Genomic DNA, 21,278 nt, shown 5'->3' with positions numbered 1-21,278 from the left:
AACCCAGTTTACCTCTGACCTGTTAACAGTGGTTCGCATGCTTGACTAATCAGACTTGGCACGCACATGGCAGCACTATATACACGCCTACATTCATTTCAGGAAGTTGTGCAGCATGTCACAGGGAGCATTACATAAGGAAAGAATTTTTTGAGTGCATGATCCAGACACAGTCACAGTTTGGGGAAACATCTACTCAGCAGGGTAAGTGTGCAATAAGCTACTTTTAACTTTAAGAACATGGGAGGATTTTAAATATGTATGTTTTCAAATGTGTAGTCATAGGTTTCCAAGAATACATTAAAAAACAATGTGAAAAACAGTTCACAAAAGTGTAACGGATCAAAGCTGGGATTTGACGTTTATTTCAATGTAAATGTAAGCAGTTGGCTATCATTGCTCTTCTGTGTATTTCAGTGTATTTTATTTGGTGTGGCTGCAGCAGCACTTAGCCAAATAGGAAATGTTGTAATGTTTGCATTTCCCTCTACCAGTAAAGCTGTGTGCATGGTTTTAAAGCTGGTCGGCAAAGTTGAATGAATTAATATATACTGTGCTGGCTCCTAGTTATTAGATGCCAGTTCCATTTTATGGAGACTGGATTAAATGATTACTGGCTAATGTGTTTAGGTACACATCATGTCCTGGCAGCATGGCCAATATTCAGAATATCCATATTGATATTGATACAGATGCAGCTGCCACCTCGACCAACGTTGTTTGACTTCCATGGAGTCTCCATGACCAGATGCTTCACTGACAACTGGGACAATGTACAAAACTTCCAAGCGAGACCAGATGATATTCTTATAGCTACTTATCCAAAAGGAGGTGGGGTTGTGTGTGTGTGAGAGTATGGAACTTGTGGCGACATAGTTATACCCTTAAATCGTATCATTTGATGTAGATGAATACCCTGGATTTATCTGTTTCTGATGTGTGTGTTTTCATCTCAGGGACCACATGGGTCTCCTACATCCTGGACCAGCTGTATTTTGGCAAGATGTGTCCTGAGCGTCAGACATCCGTCCCTCTTCATGAGAGAGTCCCCTTCCTGGAAATCTGCATACCGTCTCTGCCCACAGGTTGAATCTTTTTTTTATATTACACTGTAAAACAAAAAATTTCAGTTGATTGGTGCACTTTGCCTCCATAATCTTATTGCCACAGGGATATTTATTTTACAGACTCTGTCCAAAGTCCTGAAATAAGACTCTTTGCTACAGATCAGTGTTGTTTGTACACACTCAGTCGTGTTTTTGTTATTAGTCATGTTGTTCTCTGGCATATAATAAAGTGTAAGTGTACATGCAATCAGTGACTTAACCAATCCTTTGGCTCACAAAGGTAAAGACTTGGCAGACCAGCTTCCCACCACTCCTCGTCTCATTAAAACTCATCTGCCAGTCCAGCTTGTACCCAAATCCTTCTGGGAGCAGAACTGCAGGGTAAAAGCATGTGAAATTTATGATTTATGGACCACATCTGCTTCTGATTCTTATAGATTTAAATCTTGTATGTTCCTCTCTCTGTAGATAGTCTATGTGGCCCGTAATGCAAAGGACAGCGCAGTGTCCTACTTCCACTTTGGTCGCATGAACCATGTTCAGCCAGAACCAGGAGACTGGAGCACCTTTCTACAGAATTTCATTGAGGGAAAGAGTGAGTTCAAAGTAGTTTTCATGTAAATGGAGGCTCAGTTTCCCTTCAATTCCTTTCCAAAATTTCCTTCATGCATTTTTCTGTGGATTCAGTGGTGTTTGGACCGTGGTATGACCATGTGAATGGCTGGTGGAAGAAGAAACAGGCATATTCCAATCTTCACTACATGTTCTATGAAGATCTGATTGAGGTGAGCTGAGAGGTGAAATTATCAAAATGTCTCAACTGTGTTAAATTTAATGTTTGAAATATGTTTGAAAATGTGATAAACACTGTATTTTATTCATTAAAAGAAAATATGCTGGTTGATTGAAAAATTATAACATTTATTGAGAGGAAAATTGTGGCATTATGGGAAATGTGGCAATTCATTTTCTTGCCAAGAGTTAGATTAGAAAAATATTATGAAGCTAAAGCCAGAGGATGGCTATCTTAGCTTAGCATAATAACTGGAAAGCAGTATATCAGCTCAAGACTCGAGGAAGTCACTGCAGCCTGGCCAAGAAATCATCCAGCACATAACCTCCCTCATAAAACTACAACTTTGAATTTTGTATTGATTAAAACAACAAGGTGTCTTTGAAAAAATCCTCACTGTTTACCTCTGCCTCAAGTCTTTATGCTGAGCTAACCATCTCCTGGCCCTGGCTTCAAATTTAATTGTCAGCTTTAAAAGTGGATCAGCTTTCTATCATACCCAGGTCTCTACTTCTAAATGTATCAAGTATTTCAATCTTTCAGGCCACAAGGGTACAGGGCAGAGTAACATAATATGCAAAACAAGTGGAAGTAAAGCAATATGCTTCATTATCCTCTCCAACACTAAAAGGCACTAAAAGTTGTCTATCAATAACTTTCAGCAGTTTGGAATGTATGGAAATTGTCAAGGTCAGCAAATAAGTATGAGAACTGGTCTCAGCAGCATTCAAGTCAGGTCGTATCAAGTAGTGAACAGTCTGTGCAGCGAACACATACAGTAAGCCCTGAGGGGAAAACATGATTCAGTTAGTCACCACCTGCATTGCTTAAAGCAAGCTGTCACTGTGTGAAGCAACAGGAAGGATGACCCAAATGCAGGGGAACAGGTCACAGGATGGTCCAGAACATAAAAGATGCAACAATCTCACAAGGAACGAGGAAAGACAACTGGTATATGTGAGATAATCTGAGAATAGGAGACAGGTGAGGTGAGTGTTGCAGTCAGGACAGGGTGATTAGGGAATGAGAGACACCTGAGTAGGTGAGTGTAGGGATTCAGCTGACTGAGGCATGGAGGGAAGACTGACGACATCTAGTGGGCACATGGAGAGTTGCAGGAGACATGGACAGAAAGGCAAAACCAGAGAGATAGGAATTGTTGAGCAAGCTGAACTTTGTCACACAGTACTCAAGTGAGCTCCTAACACTGTTTGAGGTTGTAATGCTTGTATTTATATGGCTTGCAGTTAAATGCCAAACTACTACTTTTAACACAGACCCTTTGTGTGTTGCATAGAAATCAGTGTTGTAGAGAGTTGTTAAGAATAATAAAGTCTTTTAAAGATGCTGAAAAAGATAACCACTGTGTACTGTCTATATATTACAAGCTTGACAATGAGATTTTTGTCATGCATGCAGGACTCCGGACGAGAGATAGACAAACTCTGTTCCTTCCTTGGTTTGTCTCCTTCACCTGAGGAGAGGGAAAAAGTCATAACTGGATCAAAGTTCGACAACATGAAACAAAACAAAATGGCCAACTTTTCCAGTGTCCCAATGATGGACCAGAAAGTGTCTCCTTTCATGAGAAAAGGTAAAGTGAAAAAGGGGAAGATGAAATCTACTCAAACCCTTTATCAGTGATTTTATTAAATGTACCTCTCTGCTTCTCCAGGGAAAGTTGGTGACTGGAAAAACCATTTCACTGTGGCCCAGAATGAAGAGTTTGATGAAGACTACAAGCAGAAAATGAAGGATCCAACACTGAAGTTTCATACTGAAGTTTAGAGCATAATGACGTCCTCAACTGATATGGGATAAAATAGGTCAGGTATTACATTTTAAGTGTTAAGGATACTGTTTAATCGGTGCAGGACAATTCAGATTTTACTGACATTGACTGATATTATAAAATAATCAAAGATCAAAGCTTTATGAATGTCAGTCTTTCACTTTTAATCATTTAAGTCATGTTGAGTCTCCTTTTACTGTGTCTGGATCATGTCACTATTTGTGGAAATTTGATTTAAGTGTATTGATTGTATTTCTTTTATATTTATGTTGTTCCCTTAATAAAATTAAACTTTTTTTCCCCCCTCCAGAATGATCACTATTGTTGTTTTGTTTTTTTTTTAAAGATGGATTTATCTCCTCATCTAGAACTGTTTGATTTCCATGGAGTCTCGATGACTCACTATTTCACAGAAAACTGGGAGAACATTCAAACCTTCCAGGTCAGGCCAGATGATATACTTCTTGCAACATACCCCAAAGCAGGTCTGTCAACAAACCTGAGCAAGGTCTGGCACCAAATTATAATGTTCCTTCATCATTCTTTTAGGAACCACCTGGGTCTTCTACATCCTCGACCTGCTGCATTTTGGTCAGACATCTCCAGACTTTTCTCCCTAACCCAGTCACCTAAATGTCACATCCACTTACTCACCTCTCATCTGAGCTTCCCTGCCCATTGACACACCTAGTTTTCTCATTATCCTGGCCTGTACTTAAAGCAGCCATTTCCACCAGTTTCTTGTTCCTGATTATCTTCTAATGTCCCAGTGTGTTTCCTTTGTGCCTGCTACCATCGTGCAGTACACAACATTCTACTTCTGTAGAATAAATTAAGATCTTCCCATGGCAGAGGTAAACAGGAAAGGCAGGGTTGTAAATTAACATTAACACTGCTCACAGCAACCGACTGTGTAAAGTAAAAACCTGATACTGTTAGAAATGATAGTGCGCCAGCTGTATTTAAACATGGTGTAATATAATAATCCCTCTAAGAATCATTAAATAGTCTCACTGATCAGCAACAAACAACATGTTCTGTGGACAAGTGTGTGATATTTTTTTCACACCCTCCCAAGACACTATAAATTACATTTGAAAACAGGCCAAAGATTTTCATCTACACAAAACAGTAGGTGTTTTTTAATTTGCCAAAAGCAGCTGTAGACCTGAGAAAAACACTGCAGAGAAGAGTTTTATATCTTGATCTTTTACATCTGATTAAACACTGAAATCCCAAAGGCACTTTAAAAGAGAGAAAGAATATTTGATGAGTCAGACCCATGTCTCTATAATCAAACATGACCCCAGAGCTTTGTTTATATTTGAAAAGAACAAATAAAGGTGTGAAGTAACTGTGAATATAATTATGTTTGATGGTATGACTCCAGATAACTAGTTTTCAATTTTATTTACACAATCTGCTTTTTTCAAGATATGAGACAGCTCTCTTCCAGTTGGTGGATTCCTGCAGTTTGGTTAATTTACCCACAGTGATCATATGTCCTTCCTTTTTTTTCTTTTTTAAAGATGGATTTACCTCCTCGTCCAGAGCTGTTTGATTTCCATGGAGTCTCAATGACTCACTATTTCACAGAAAACTGGGAGAACTGGGAGTTCAAACCTTCCAAGCCAGGCCAGATGATATACTTCTTGCAACATACCCCAAAGCAGGTGAGTCCACAAATATGAACAGGGTGTGTTTTGCTTCATATTGTAGCTCTTGAATAGCTGGATGATGACGCTGACTTCTTTAATTGTTTTCCTCTATCATTCTTTCAGGAACCACCTGGGTCTCCTACATCCTCGACCTGCTGCACTTTGGTCAGACAGCTCCAGAGCGGCAGACATCCATCCCTCTTTATGAAAGAGTGCCTAACTTGGAGATCACCATCCCTGTTCTGCAGCCAGGTAGAGTCACATAGTAAACATATATTTCCTATGTCACAAACATGCAATATAATGTATTACCAAATCTGAAAGGTTGATGAAACTTTTCTGTTTTTAACAGTATTGATTGACATGTAAATTATTTAATAATGTACAGGATCAGGGACATTTTCAACCACACACAAAGGAACGGAAATGGCAGACAAGCTCCCCACCTCTCCTCGAATGATTAAGACTCATCTTCCAGTCCAGTTTATACCAAAATCCTTTTGGGAGCAAAACTGCAGGGTATGTTTAATCATAAAACTGTGCGATGATTACACCATCAGACCAACTAGAAAAGAAAAAGCAGTGGGAAAACAGTGAAATCTTAGGGCTGTCTACCTTCAGTTACTAATGCAAATTATTTCTTATTAGTTGTTCATGAATATAAATCATATCATGCTTCATGTGATTGTTGTCTCCCAGTTCATTTGTTTGTTATTCTTGTGTAGATAATTTATGTGGCCCGCAACGCCAAAGACAACATGGTGTCTTATTTTCACTTTGATCGCATGACCATGATCAACCCAGAACCTGGAGACTGGAGCAGCTACTTCCACAGATTCATGCAAGGAAAAAGTATGTATGAAATATTATCATGAAGTTGTTTTCTGTTTACAAACATACAAACATTTTCCCAAAACTACTGAAGTGCTGCCATGTATTATTCTGTGGTCTCAGTGGTGTTTGGATCCTGGTACGACCGTGTGAACAGCTGGTGGAAGAAGAAGCAGACTTATTCAAACCTCCATTACATGTTCTATGAAGATCTGGTTGAGGTAATTTAGATGTTTTTGTTGGTTGTCTGTGCGTTTGTATGTAAATTACCATTATGTTACTTTTCCTGAAGTGCTGCTGGAGGCGACAATAATGTGCTGATAATATCTGACCACATGTTTCCAGGATACTGGACTGGAAATAGACAAACTCTGCTGCTTTCTGGGTTTGTCTCCTTCAGTCAAGGAGAAGGAAAGAATTACAGGGAAAGTGCACTTTGATGATATGAAAAGGAACAACATGGTCAACTCTTCAACATTTCCAGGGATGGACTTCAAAATGTCCTCCTTCATGAGGAAAGGTGCAGTGAATAGCCATATACAAAACCAGTTCGTCACATTGAGCTAAAATACCAGACTGATTCTCTGTGGTTCTACAGGAAAAGTTGGTGACTGGAAAAACCATTTCACTGTGGCCCAGAGTGAAGAGTTTGATGAAGACTACAAGAGGAAGATGAAGGACCCCACACTGAAGTTTCGTACCGACATTTAGAGGCCCAGCACCACTGTGCATAATGAGAAGTCCTTAACTGTTACTATTGTCTAGCCAGTCTGATTATGTAGAATATCAAAGCTTAGTGAATTTGACTTTTACAGATTTAAGGCTTATTTAATCTCCTTTTACTGTGGTTGGTAATCGGCATTATGTCACTAGTTTGTAAGAATGAAGTGTATCTCTGTCAATACCCTGTAGCAGCAGTGTTCCTGTCTCTCTCTCTACAATCACTACAATCAAGCAGAAATCAACTTAAAAAAAGAAAAAGAAATATGAACTGCACAGCTGGAAACAATGTAAGTCTGAATTAAAACACTGAAAAAAGAAAACAATATATATAATCTAATCACTGCAGGTCACTTCTCTCTATAGTAAAGCTAGTTAATGTTATAAAGTCATCAACAATTATCAAAACATCAAAGCTTGACGAATATCAGGCTTTTGTGTGTATTTATCATTTATGTAGTCTGTAATGTCACATTAAAGCAGCCCTAACACTCTCAACAGCAGCGAACTGAGTGCACCACTTTCTCATTGTAGGAGTACATTTATAGGAGCTCCAGTTTTGAGTCTTTGATTGTATCTGGGATTTGATGTTTTCACGGAACTTGAGAACTTTGGTTACCTGTTTACACGCAAAAGTATCCTGGTTTCTTTGGGTGTGTGTCTCTGTGTGTGTGTGTGTGTGTGTGTGAGCTGTTTTACACGCTTTATTGAGCACTACTGATACACACCCACCTTAATATTGACTGAAGTGCAAAGTGTGTCTGATAGATAAAGAGCCGACTTTTCATTGCTTCCGAGGGCGTCTCAAACACACATACAGGTGAAGATCACATGCAGGTGAGCTAATCCACCGAGGGTTGTGTACATTTTTGCCTTTTTACTATGTTTGTCATTTACTTTATTTAAACTATGAATAAACCACTGGGCACCCTGTCCAGGATCTTTCTTAAACCAGGTATCTTATCACTATTCTGTAAATGTTTTATTGAAACGCAGGTACTGTTCATAATTTCAGACAGCACACTTTGAAAGAAATCATCCAGTCGGCCACTTTAGACTGCTCCTTTAAAGATTGAGAGTTATCATAACAATTACATTTGGTTTGAACTCTCTCTAGAACAACAGAATTTTTAACAAGGTGATTGAAAATGTATTTTGGAAATAACGTGTATAATGTAATAAGGCCATCAGCAACACACAGTTTTTAAAGCACTGTAACTTTATGTAAAGAGCCTCAGATGTGTGTGTGTCATAAACGATGAGCCATCAGGTTTATACGAGCTACCACCAGCTGATAGGTGTGTTTTTAATGACTCATCCTCATGTTAGATAAAAACCTGGTCATGAGTCACATGGGGAAACTTTTGTTTATTGTAACAGTTACAACATTGTGTGTCACTCTCTCAGATGGAGCTGCCGTCCCGGCCCACACTTTTTGACTTTCATGGAGTCTCCATGACCAAATACTTCACTGACAACTGGGACAGCGTACAGAACTTCAAAGCAAGACCAGATGATATTCTCATAGCTACTTATCCCAAAGCAGGTGGGAGAGCATTTTTTCTGTAGCATATTACAGTGGCATTTTTGTTTATACATGTTTCAACTGCTATTTGCAAACTGAGCGTCTTTTTTTTTTTTTTTTTTAATTTTCAAGGAACCACATGGGTTTCCTACATCCTGGACCTTCTGCATTTCAGCCAGATGTCGCCTGAACGTCAGGAATCAGTCCCCCTCCATGACAGAGTGCCGTTCCTGGAGATACACATGCCTGGAATCACTTCAGGCAAGTCTGTTAAAAGGCTGACACTGTGACATATGCAGCAGTGACACACAGTAAGACAGAGTCATTGTGACATTTTGTTTAACATTGCACCTGATTCTTGTATCAGGAGTGGATGAGCTCAACAAGTTAACCACCTTTCCTCGCATTATCAAGACACACCTGCCAGTCCAATTTATTCCCAAATCCTTCTGGGAAGAAAACTCTAAGGTAACCTGCTGCTCAGTGATAAAAGCACACATTTTAAAAAATATGCCAGCTGATATTCAATAGTTTATCAAATGGAAAGACCAATATTTTCCAACTTTTCCAAATTTTTAGCAGCCATTACTCAAATGAGTGTAAATAGTACATTTATTAGGGACTATTTTGAGCTGCGTTTTGATACATGGTGCTCTATTGTGATCACTTAAAACACCAGTGCAGTGCATTTGGGTTTGAATCAAGATAAACTACAGGGCCTAACGGTGCTCATTGATGTGTTTTTCTATAGTTTTTATACAATAGAGCTATGTAGCACAGAGGAATAAGATGCAGAGACAGTAGTTGTTGGTAAGATCAAATTTATTGTTAGTTTTGGTCTTTTCATAGGATTTGTTGACACATACAAAAATAGAGAATACAACCACACTTACCACGTTTGCCAGCACTTTTTTTTTCCAATTTCCTCCTGATTGTAGATTATCTATGTGGCCCGCAACGCCAAGGACAGCGCTGTGTCTTACTTCCACTTTGATCGCATGAACATGGTCCAGCCAGAGCCGGGAGACTGGAGCAGTTTCCTGCAGAGATTCATGGAGGGGAAAAGTCAGCAACAAAATGAGAGCATATCATCAAGTGAATCTGTAAAACTTGAAACGTTATTTTATCACCTGTGATTTGTCTCTCTGTTATCTCACAGTGGTGTTCGGTTCCTGGTACGAACATGTGAGAGGCTGGTGGGAGAAGAAACAGAGCTCTTCTAACATCCTCTATTTGTTCTATGAAGATTTGATTGAGGTGAGAGTTAAAGTTAGTCTGTGGGATTGTAAACTTACTTACTTACTTTTTAATGTTTTTGTTTTATTTTATTTATTTATTTTGCTTTTGCAGGATACTGAACGAGAGCTCGACCGGCTGTGCTCGTTCCTGGGACTGTCTGCCACTATAGAGCTGAAGAGACAAGTGATGGAAAAAGTTCTGTTTGACAACATGAAACATAACAAGATGGTGAACGGCTCTGTTGATGAAGTGTTTGATTCCAAGATCTCTCCTTTCATGCGCAAAGGTTCGATATATTTGCCTCTATGTTTGCGTATGCAAGTGAGAAAGAGGCAGTATTAAATTTTTATTATCGTTTCTGTTTTTATAGGAAAAGTTGGTGACTGGAAGAATCATTTCACCGTTCAACAGAATGAGCAGTTCGATGAAGACTACAAGAGGAAGATGAAAAACACTGATCTTCAGTTTCGCACGGTTCTGTAGCTGATCATATTCTCACTGTTACTATTCTGATTAAATACATAAGCAAAAGTAATGAAAATATGACAGTAAGGACATTTCAAGTTCTCTCAATTTTATTTTGGATCCAGACACGAAATGCAGCAAGAAATACAAGAACAAAAGTTCAATGAGCAAAATAAACGAATCAAACTAACACTGTACTTATGCACTGTGGCTACAGACTGGGGGGGGGGCACTGATTGTATTTTCTATGGCACGTACTGCTTTGGGGAGGAGGGGGAAACACTATGGGTCCTGGAGGTACCACCCTGGTCATGAAGGAAAAGAAGTAACAGTGAGTCCTGATACAGTGAAATCTTACAGGTTCATTGGAATGTAGACAACAACACAAGGCCATTGTACTGTAAATACTAAACAAGTCAAGCGTCTCACATCACTGGGAGTTACTGCAAGTCAGTCACTCTGAGGTAACCGGAAAACAAGTCATGGACCGGCTCAGTTTGGAACAAAACTTTGACTGAGGAGGGAACCACTGAGGAGGGACTATTTTCAGGATCACCAAACAGTTTTAGGTGGATTAATAGACTAAGTAGCGTGTGTGTTTTGTTTGTTTCTTTCTAATGCCTTAGTCATTATTTAATGACAGAAAAAATTAAGCAAAAATCAAACTCCTGCAGACCACGGCCATTGGTTATACATGTTGCAAAACCAGCATCATTATTACAGCCCTGAGCACAGCCCAGAATGTCCCTTGACATGCAAGTTGTCAAGTATCAACGTGTCACAGCTCCGCATGTCCTCAACAGGCCATAATCTGATGTCAAAACAGCGTAACTGTCTGCACAGCTCAGACACAAAAGCAATACCACTTTAGATTGTCTTTCACAGTAACAACTATGACTATGTTTCAAATACGCCTTTATTCATGAACATCAAAAATAACAGTATTTACATTGTTGCTTATACATCATATATTTGAAAGATATTTTCCTCTTGAGTAGTAAAATACTTCAGTCTGGTGCTCAGGCTTACAGTTAAGTGCTCTGTTTATTAAGTTAGGTACAAGGGCTCTGAGGTTCATGCCAAGCCAGATGTGTGTGTTGCAGCCTCGCGAAGTTGTGCAGCATTTAATTAGATAAGAGATCAAACAGTTTGACTCAATGCAACTGATAGGATCATGATTATGTTTAATATTCTAAGTCAGATTCTTCAAAAGTGCAGCAGAATGCTTCAATTGTACATAATTATTGATCGCAAAAGCTTTGTCCTACAGCAAAATGTCAAGATGAAATGCATCAACCTCACAGCCAAATGCATGAATTTCATTTTAAAACTGACAATTTCAGCAAAAGCCAAAAGCTTCAGCGACAGTTTCACATGTAAGCATGCGTCTGCATGTCTCTGGCTGTTGTTTACTGCCTGCCTCTTTTTGAAACCAGCTTCACATTAACATACAAGGCAAACTGGACGACAACAACAGCGGCAGCATGTTAAGAGCTTAGAAGCAGTAATCCATAGCTGAGTCACTATGATACTGGTAAGACGCTAGAGAGAGTTAACCCAAATAATGGGTTTATAGGACCATTAAAAATAGCACAGAACCAACCAAGGTTATGTATGGCACATCTTTACATCACAAAGCAAACTGAAGCATGGAAGACGGCAAACAAACTCTATGAAAGCGATGAAATTCACGACGGTTGACATGCAGACATTTTTTCACAGAGACAATAGAAAATGGGACCTTCGGACGCTTAGAACCACATTTGTCTTTCACCCTTCAAACGTGTTCTCAGACACAAAACCTATGTTATGGACTGGTTGAAAAGTGTGTATGGTCCCAGTGCCCAGTGTTACTTGGAGTTATGTCAGTGTTTTGCAGGCGTGTGTGTGGAAGAAAAGCAGGATAAGAAAGAGAGGGAGATGATATGTGTGATTGTGAGAAAGAGATGGAGAGAATTACGAGTGTGCTGTGTTATTTATCTGTGCTATATAACTCCCTGTTTTACTCCCAGAGTAAAAGGTCTGTTCCACAAACACTGTTGTTGAACCCTTACACAAGGTAAAAGGCAACTAGGCGATATCCTTTAAGTTCATCACCCAGATCCTCTTTTTTTTATATTTTCCCTCTTCTAAAAATAATGAATCTTTAGGAAGTTCACTGATCAGATTTTCACAATTTTTGTTGAAGTCTTGGTTAAGAACAGTATTTGTTAAATGGGTATGTCTGATGTGCAGTCATTGGTCCTCAGGGTTTGCTTCATAAGTCAATAATTTCACTGCTGACGCTGGCGGAGTCATCGTGTCGGCTGACCTCCAGGTAGCTCCGTGACCCCACCGGCCTCCCAGCCCTTCCCCGCACCCTCTCTGAGTCCGGTGTGATGAACGGCCGCGTGTCATCCACTCCGTCCTCCCCCAGATGCCCCGTTGACGTCCTGGAGGGACGAAGCGACACGGGGCAGGACACAGACGAGGGGACACTTCCTGCCCCGTTCCCAGCCCACCTGTGACCCTGATGTGAAGGCGTGGGGGGAGCAGTCACCTGCCTGCTGGGTACGCTGCTGAGTATGCTGCCCCCCAGTGGCATGGAAGACTCTGTCGGGGCCTCGCTGCTCTCTGAGAGCAGCTGAGGATCACTGTTCCTGCGGAGCCAGGGCCCCTGGCTGACCCCTGAGCCCGGGGAGGGGGACTGTGAGGTTTGGTTCAAAGGGTGAAACAGGCTGCCTCCTCCGAGTAGGTGTTCCCTGTGCAGAGCCTCGTCAATGCTGCGGGTCAGGTCGATGGGAGAGGGGGGCCGCAGGTCAAACTCATATAAAGACAGGGAGGTGTCCCTTTCCTGATCCAGGCTGCCGCTCACTGAGCGCTGTGGAGGCCGGCCCAGAGCCTGCAGCCTCAAGAGGGAGCCTGTGGAGCCATCAGATATGCCTCGTTCTGCGGAGTGGCCCCTGTAGTTGCGCCCCCTGTTGCTGTCTTTGACACAGCGTGGCTGGGCCGTAGCCTGCTCGTGGTTCTGGTTCCTAATCAGACTTTTACTGATGTCAGCTCCAGAACGTTCCTGACCAGCCCAGTTGTTAGGCATCTCCCCTGGTCCTCCTCCTCCTCCTCCTCCTCCCACCCCATTACTATCAGACTTTCTGCAAGGCTTCCCTCTCAGGCTCTGCACAATCTTGGACCAGCAGGTATGTCTTTGAGTGGACCCTACAGATTGGCCGGGGGATGGCAGGTCTCCTGCTGCTCTGCCATCTGGCCCTCCCTCTTCACTTCCCCGGCAACCTTGAGGCCTCCAGAACACCCAAGAACCCAGAAGCAGGAGGGAGAACCCCCAAGCCAGCTCCAGGAGCCGGGCCCAGAAGTGAACCAGCCACCATCCCCAGTTGAAGTGTGTCCAGTCCCCTAGCAGTCCGTAGAGCCATAAGGTGGCGTGAATGTGCAGCCCACAGCACAGTGCCCCCACAACTGCACACACTGCCAGCACTCTTGCAAGGATCACGCCTGTCCTCCTGCTCCCTGTCCAAGCCTTCCTCCCGGCCTCTTCGGGGACTCCGGGATGGGGAATGGGAGGGCAGCGTATACGTGGGAAGACATAGCAGAGGAAGCCCAGACAGACTGCCAGGCCCCAGCACAGGGACAGGACCTGCAGGGTGACAGGCACCACAGGGGACAGGGCTGGGGAAAGCAGATCAACAGCCAGCAGCAGGGTACACTGCAGCACTGCCAACACAGCCACCAGGGGAGGACGCTCCATAGTTGAAGGTAACACACTAACCCCTGCCACCCGCAAGGCCAGCAGTGCCACGGCAGCATGTGTCCACACAAGCAGGTGTAGAGGCAAGTTGTAGAGGGCTGTAACTGCAGGGCGAGGGAGCAATTTCCGTGTGCCGTAAGGGTCAATTAGAAAAAGAGCTGCCCTAAGGCCCCCGGCCAGAAACAACAGAGCATTGGCGAGTGCAAGAGCACCCCGATGAGGGCAGTTTGTGCCAGGGGACAGGGTGAGGCCGAGAGCAGCTCCAGCAAACAGGAGGAGGAAGAGACTGGCTGAGCCGTAGACATGCAGCTCCCAGGCGAAAGCCAGCGTCCGGCTCAGGTTACCCCAGTAGAGAAGCGTGTCATTAGAGGAGGGACTGGCGCTGGGAGAAGAGACTGGATTAGAAGTGGAGTAGGGAGCTTGGTGAGGATGTCCCAGAAGAATGGAGCGGTTCCTCTGAGCAATACCAGTCTGGTAGGTGGGGCCAAACCTTGTCCGGGTGGCAGGAACTACACCGGTGGTAAGGAAGGAAGTGATCCCTAGGGAAAGAGGAAGAAAGTATTAATTTTCAGATTTTTAATAATATGAATATTATTGAAGAGACAAAATATTCCTTCCAGAATTCCTTCCATTTAAGTAGAGTAGAATAATGCAGCAAAAGTATATGCAATACTATTCAGAGCCACTAGAGGGGTGAAGCTCACCATCAAAGTCATGAGCCAGAATCATCTGACCCTAAAAGTTCTTTGTAGTAACTTAATCAGTTCTGCACAGACACGTTGTCCCAGGTCCGTATGTAATATAAATACGAAGACAAGGTCTAATCAAATAATCCAACTAATACAGTGTCAATAACGCCTATTTTTAAAATCTTATTAAATTTGCATCAGTTTTTCTCTATTCTCTGTTAGGTTAGTGTGTCGCTGGGTACACAGTGCATCACAAAATATGACCTAGTGTGAAAATAACAGACCCTAAAGCAAAGACTGCATTCCTTAGTGCAGGTAGAAATGTACAAAGTACACAACATGTACTCAGAAAGGCACAGCAACTTAGCTAATAGCGACATATCGGCAGGAGAGAATGTTTACATGCTTGAGCCAAAGTCCAAGTAGGCTTAAATAATAATTTAGGGAAAGTATTCACTTGTGTAATACGATTGAATCATGACATACAATAATCTAAGTATGCTTTGAATGCCATGCCACCACATCATCCATCCATTATATTCATAATAAACATTTTGTTGAGCCAAACTCCTCTGCATAACTGAGCAGTAATTATGTGGCTTGATTGGATTAGATTATATAATTAACAAGACCATCTCCGTTACGTAACACAGCACACTGTCACAATGCATCTCTGAACAAGCAAATCTCGCTTGGAGTTATTATACAGTACACAAATCCCTCATGGGACAAGATAACACCTTGACAATATGGCATCTCGTTCTCTCTCTCTGTCTCTCTCTCTGACTCTAACTTTCTCATGCACATACCCATAATTCTGTTTGTTCAAGCCACCCCACGTTGTCTTCCTGCAACACCCTGGCAACACCCAAGAGCATTATAATCATAAGGCCATTCATCATCGAGTGCTTTGTAAGCTGCTCAACCGTGAAGATAATAACATTTAAAAAAACATAACATACAAGGATTAAGTGACACTGCAAGAATGATAATCCTGCTAAATGTAATAATTTGGAAGTATTTCATAGGAAGACAATAAATATGTAAAATATAATGACTCAGTGACAGATGGGGCACTAGAAAACAGCTGTAGCCATGGGGTATGTAGAATCATTTATAAGGAATTGTTTCACACATACACATTCAACTTGATGAATGGTGGAACAAAATGATCAGCGCTTAAACACTCAAACCGTCAACCACTTGGTACACTGAGGAGGTCCTCACCCTGTAGAAGACACCCATAAAGCTGACACGCTGACTAATGACTCACTCCAACATGTGTTTCACTTCCTGGCCCTCTCTCTCCTGTCCCTCCCATCACACACACACACACACACACACACACACACACACACACATGCATTTCACTGTGTGGCGAGCACTGTATACAGATCACAGACACACTTCTTTATTTATATAAAGGTATGTTTTACTTCCTTCCCTCAAACTTTTTTTTTCTTTTCTTACAGGAGCAAGATCCAGACACATTCCAGATGTGCTGATCACGTTTCACAGCTGGATACACTTAAACTTACTCCTACCCTTGAGTTTTTTCACTGCTTACACAGCTTTATAAGTCCACACATGTTGCGATGAACTAAAAAATAAATGTCCTGTTCCATCTCATAGGAAAGACAATCACATTTATGGCCCAGAAACAAATGTGGACAGGTATATACAAACTGGTACTCATGGATCCAGGCTCTCAGTGATCCAGGCTCTCAATGACCTGCCACCAAGCCCACTTTAAGACTTTAAATTTGCTCATGGGGCAGGAGAGCCTGAGTGCTTAACAGTCATTAAGATGTTGTTCGCATGGTATCTAAGAGACTGGCTCATGTGTCCCATGTGTCATGCTTTTCCTTTTCCATCCACTTTTCCTCAACTCCCCTCCCTTCATCCCCTTCTCTGTGCATCTGGTTTTCATTACCTTCCCCACTCACTGCCTGTACCTTTCTTCTGCCACACTTTCACCCACCCTGCCTGTCTACTCTCTCTCTCTCATCTGTATTCCCAACAGTCTCTTTTTTCAGACCCTTACTTTTCCCCCTCTTGTCTATCTCTCTGCTTGGCCACGAATCTACCCGCCCCCTTCTTTAACCCTCCCTCGTACCTCCTGCTCATACTTTCTTCCCTCGCTGCGTCTACCCCACGCAACTACCACCCCACTTTCCATGGAAAAGTGTCTCTACTTTTTCCCTCCTTTGAAGCTTTTCCCAGATTCTTCCAGTAAAAAAGTCCCAGCTGGAATTATCAAAGGATGAAAAAAAACTCCCAAACCAGTCAAGCTGTATAGCACAAACCCTCGTCTCTTACCTGTCCTTGATGAATGTACAGTTGTGCTAGCTGTATTCCTCCCTAGTTGTGCTGTTTTGTTGGGTTGATTTGATGCTTTTGAAGACGTTCTCACAGCCTCCTGTGTCGTAGTAACCACACTAGTCGTAGCTGTGGTTGTTACTTGTGGTGTTGTGTTGTCTGATTGTGAGCTCTTCTGGCTTTGGGCAGTAATTGGCAGTCTTGAAGCCTGTGGCTGATTATCAGTGGAGCCAGTGGCGGCACTCTGCACAGCCACAGAGTCCTGCTTTGAAGGAACTCTGTCGGAGGGTGGAGTGTTCGCTGTCAGTTCACCTGAAATATGGTGGAAAAGACACATTTGTGACAGGGTGTAAAGGTTGACCTAAACAACACCTTACTGTCATGAAGCAGTCATCCTAATGCATTTGATTTCTCACCTGTTAACACTATAGTCTGACGTGTTGCTTGTGTTACCACAGGGGACAGTGTAGCTCTTGTCTCTGTCTGTGGTGTTGTAGAGGTTTTGCTTGCTGTTGTAAGTACAAACAGCTGAGGCTTCACAGTCTGACTGTCTGGCGGTGGTGTCTCTACATCAGAAATTTTAGATATAGCGGTCTGTGCCTGTGGCCAATACTGTGCCATTTCGTTGCCAACCGTTGGTAGAGGAACAGGTGATTCCTCCTTCACTAGCATTACAGTTGGAGTATGACCTGATCCTAACCCCTGTGAATCACCATCCTCTGACTCTTTTACTGATCCGTCCTCTGGATTACCTGCTGTCACTGACTTATCACCTGCAGGCTCAGGGACAGTGGTGGAGAGAAAAGTGGCCAGTGGTGGAGTGGAGCTTTTTGTAACAGCCTCTCCTTTTGCCCTAATGAGTGCTATACTGGCAGTGTCAGTCCTGGGCCTGGAGGCAGTTGGTTGGGTTAAAACTGGCCCGCTGCTGAGGTTCTGCATAGTGAGGGCAGATATAAAAGAAGGAGTGGACTGTGCAGTAGGACGGGTCATTCTTTTCCCATGCTGCACTGTATTGGGAGTTGTCGGCCTATACCGGACTGTGGCTCTGATAGGCACGTCACTACGTCCTCTGGGGGGCAGAGAGGGCCAGAAACGAGCGGTTTGCCTCGTTGGCGGAGGTGCAGAATTAATAGGCAGGTCGAGAGGAGGGAAGGAGGAGGAGCCGATGATGACCTGGGCATCTGAACAATGGAGGAAGGAGAAGAAGAAGCCCAAGAAAAGGAGGGACATGGGAGCCATGGTCTGCCTCTGAGTGGTGAGCAGTGACTGGTCCCTCTGTCTGTGTCTGTGTCAGTCACACCATCCTTCCACTGTGCTTCTGGTGGCAGAGAAAAACAGAAGTTGTGTAAATGTCACGCAACAAAACAAGCTACACAAGCACAAACATATGCAGCATTGTAGATATCATCACAAAAACAGAAATACAATTTAACACATACTAACGTTTATTCGGCTCAGATGAAAAAGCTTAAATCCACTGCAGAATTCCTGTCCACGTAGTAAGAATGTGCTTACGTTTAATACATGGAATTGTGTAAATCTATAAGAACTTGTGATTATGCCTAATTTAAGGAGTGCATACTGCAGCTTTGCTAAGCTGATTCAGAGAACATGTCAATGAAACTCCCACGGGGTTTTAGCAGCATGACATCGGCAGACACACAGGGTGTGGTATACTGTAGGTATACTGTTTCAGAATGCATGGCACATTTGCAGAGACACGCACACACACACACACACACACACACACACACACACACACACACAGACAAACACAAAGTCAAGAGTTCAACTTGTAAGTTATATAACAAGTTGCACCGACAAAATGACCAAGGCAAAAACCAAAAGGAGTCACAGATGGTTTCATTCAGTGGCAGATGGACACATTAACTTTTTTTTTTCTCCACACCATCTCTGCCATAAAATGTTCTTTGGATGAGCATCAGTTTCTTTCTCCTCCAAAGTTTACTCTCCTCCCTTTTCTGCTAGTTCTGTTTGAGTCACCGATGCCAGGAGCGGACAGCTGTAACACCGAGTGTGGTGAAGCTCAGAGAGCCCAGTGACACGTAGAAACCTCCGGGCTCCTGAGGATTACACAATCCTACGAGTCATCTAGTTAAACAGCTGCCAGTCGCATCCCCTCAACATGCACTTCTTTTCAAAAAACACCCTTTTTCTTTCACTACTGCCGCTGACTTACGTAAACCTCCGTTGTTCACACTAGTTTCTGCCTATGACTCACAGTGGGAGATAACCTCGGGGAGCGGAGTCAGGATCATGCTGAAACTTCAGCCCGAAACATCGGGAGGGAAAAAAAGACATTAGTGCCTGTGGCAGAATTCATTCTGCTGCTTATGACTCACCTAGGGCCCATTCACAGCCGTGATGTCTAGTTCTCTGAGAAATTACTGCAGCTGCACACTATGGCTGGCATGTACATTTTATGCTCATGAACACATGCAAGGTTTGAGTAATTTGTGTGAGTATATGGAAAAATTTGTTTAAGAATGTGTGTGTGTGTGTGTGTGTGTGTGTACACAAGGGGCCAGTCACCAAGCAGGAAGTCACAGAGGATACAGTTGGTACGTGAGAAAAATTAGACCAGTGCACTGCAAATAGTCTCTGCATGCTTTTGAGCTTGTCTTGTATTTCCTCGTGTTTTGTTTCCCTGTTTACTGGGTGTTAGCGGAGCAGCTGTAGGGAAAAGCTGTCAATGAGTACAGTAATATAAGTGGTAGTTTATCTCAATCTCCGCCCACTCACAGTAGCCTCAATGTTTATTTTCTTTCCTGTCTCAGCCACCTCCTCTGCTCTCGGTCTAGTCGGCTGTTAGCCAATCCAATCTCTGATTAATCCCTGTTTTTCCCCCTTTCTTTCTTTCTTTCTTTCTCTTCCTCGTGTCCGCCATTTAACTGGAGTTATTTCAACACAATCCTCTGGCAAGCACCTGGATGAGGTTGAAAGAAAGCCCTGAAGATAGAGAGATAAGTAGAAAACAGAGAGGAGGTGGATGTAAGAATGTGGAGAGATAAGGAAGAGGTTCACATAGAGGATGGGCAGGAGGGGGAAAGTTAGAGATGGAAGGGTGGACAAGGAGGAGGAGGCTCAGTGATGGTAATGAAGCTGACAGTGGATTGTACGGCGAAGGGAGGAGGCAAGAATCGAGGGGATCTGTGACAAAATTAAGACTGAGAGAAGCGGCGAGGGCTGTAAATTTAGATGATGTAGAGAGGGGGCGGGGGTGGTTAGTTGATAGAAACTGTCAGAATCTAAGAAGAAGAATATTTGAGAACATGAGGAAGAGTCACGAGGAAACTATGCCTCATGATTAACAGGTTTGTTATGGTCCAAGCATAGAATATGGCAGTGTGTCCAGGAAGGCATGCGGAGAAACTGAGCCTGCTTCACCTTTGGTCTGAAGTTAACTGGCAGGTGTGCGGTCTCTGGCAGCTGGAGGTAAACAACCTGACTATTGAGAAATGGCTTCTAGTAAACATCCCACTATCTTGATCCACAGTAATCCGGTGTGCGGCAGCCTTATGTGTATGTGTATGAGGGTAGGTAGTGGTGATTAATGAGCCTCAAAAGACATTTGGCCAAATAAGCTTTAGTGAGAGGACAGAAACACTGCGCTGCTGTATTTGAAACACTGTCAGCATTAATCTCATCTCCACACACGGGGGCCATACACACAAACACACAGCCACACACGCAGCAGCGGTGGTTCCCTAAAATGTTTTTCTTGACTGGACTTAGATAATTTTACTACAAGTTTCCACTGAAGTAATACAAATGGAGTAAATTAAAGCAGATTGGCAGATCCTCTAAACTGTCTGAATTACAGGCTGGGAACAGGCTTGTTGGATTTCATTCCTAACCAAACACTACAAAGATCAGATCAGTGTAATCAGCTGGTTTGGTGTTTGGCTTGAGCATAGACCTACATGCTCTCCGCCAACCATAACACATCCTTGTATATTACATCCCTTTCAACAGTGAGTAAAATACAGACACACACACACACACACACCCCCAGATAAGACAGCACGGTCCCTCTGTGACCGTCCAGGAGGGAGAAGGCAGATGGGTGTATTTTTATCACATTCAGCCCCTCAGGCCCGAGGGACACATCACTCTGTATTTCATTTGCACTGGAGTGTGCATGCTGTGTGGATGTCGTCATACTCTCTCGCACAATACGTTCTTTATCCAGAGCAGGAAATGCCCACGGATAATATCCAATAGTACAGCTGCAAGCAACAATTTGAAGATTACCGTGAACTCATTGCCCACAGTATCACAGTATAGACCTGCTGGTTGTACATCACATGACTCAAAACAACAACAGCAGCTGTTACTAATCAGTTAATCATTGCAGTAGTGATGTCATGTCTGCATTAATGTATTAACATGACTAGAAAATGTCACCTTACATAAG

At 42.8% G+C, this 21,278-nt stretch overlaps 3 protein-coding genes and 1 pseudogene across 5 annotated transcripts in view; 3 read left to right on the top strand and 1 right to left on the bottom strand.

Annotated features, from left to right (window-relative positions):
• The first annotated feature begins 80 nt into the window (after nt 1-80).
• LOC108889543 (cytosolic sulfotransferase 2-like) lies at nt 81-3,970 on the top strand. Its single transcript, XM_018686061.2, has 8 exons — nt 81-204; nt 693-831; nt 957-1,085; nt 1,348-1,448; nt 1,536-1,662; nt 1,755-1,852; nt 3,280-3,454; nt 3,536-3,970. The coding sequence occupies exons 2-8, from the start codon at nt 693-695 to the stop codon at nt 3,646-3,648; spliced, it is 882 nt and encodes a 293-aa protein (XP_018541577.1). The 5' UTR covers nt 81-204; the 3' UTR covers nt 3,649-3,970.
• Nucleotides 3,971-5,163: 1,193 nt separating this feature from the next.
• On the top strand, nt 5,164-6,964 carry LOC108889542 (cytosolic sulfotransferase 1-like; annotated as a pseudogene).
• Nucleotides 6,965-7,112: 148 nt separating this feature from the next.
• LOC108889506 (cytosolic sulfotransferase 3) lies at nt 7,113-10,287 on the top strand. 2 transcript variants are annotated; one of them, XM_051071303.1, is made up of 8 exons: nt 7,113-7,151; nt 8,269-8,407; nt 8,519-8,647; nt 8,754-8,854; nt 9,325-9,451; nt 9,546-9,643; nt 9,737-9,911; nt 9,996-10,287. In XM_051071303.1, the coding sequence occupies exons 1-8, from the start codon at nt 7,128-7,130 to the stop codon at nt 10,106-10,108; spliced, it is 906 nt and encodes a 301-aa protein (XP_050927260.1). In that variant the 5' UTR covers nt 7,113-7,127; the 3' UTR covers nt 10,109-10,287. The 2 variants fall into 2 exon arrangements, with proteins under 2 accessions (XP_050927260.1, XP_018541513.1); XM_018685997.2 differs by lacking the exon at nt 7,113-7,151 and adding an exon at nt 7,616-7,698.
• The window catches only part of LOC108889505 (proline-rich transmembrane protein 3), a 22,311-nt gene continuing 11,215 nt past the window's right edge, over nt 10,183-21,278 (bottom strand). For both annotated transcript variants that reach the window (XM_051071301.1, XM_018685993.2), the window contains exons 2-4: nt 17,257-18,158; nt 16,841-17,152; nt 10,183-14,371 (exon numbers count right to left, since the gene is read on the bottom strand). In XM_051071301.1, the coding sequence (XP_050927258.1) occupies nt 12,348-14,371; nt 16,841-17,152; nt 17,257-18,079 (3,159 nt within the window). In that variant the 5' untranslated portion in view covers nt 18,080-18,158 and the 3' untranslated portion in view covers nt 10,183-12,347. The remainder of the gene's footprint in view (nt 14,372-16,840; nt 17,153-17,256; nt 18,159-21,278) is intronic.

The sequence above is a fragment of the Lates calcarifer genome, linkage group LG6 (genome assembly GCF_001640805.2).
Source record: "Lates calcarifer isolate ASB-BC8 linkage group LG6, TLL_Latcal_v3, whole genome shotgun sequence".
Classification (NCBI taxonomy): Eukaryota; Metazoa; Chordata; class Actinopteri; family Centropomidae; genus Lates; species Lates calcarifer.
The sequence above is the reverse complement of the archived record's forward strand: the minus strand, read 5'-3'. Positions and strand labels throughout refer to the sequence as shown.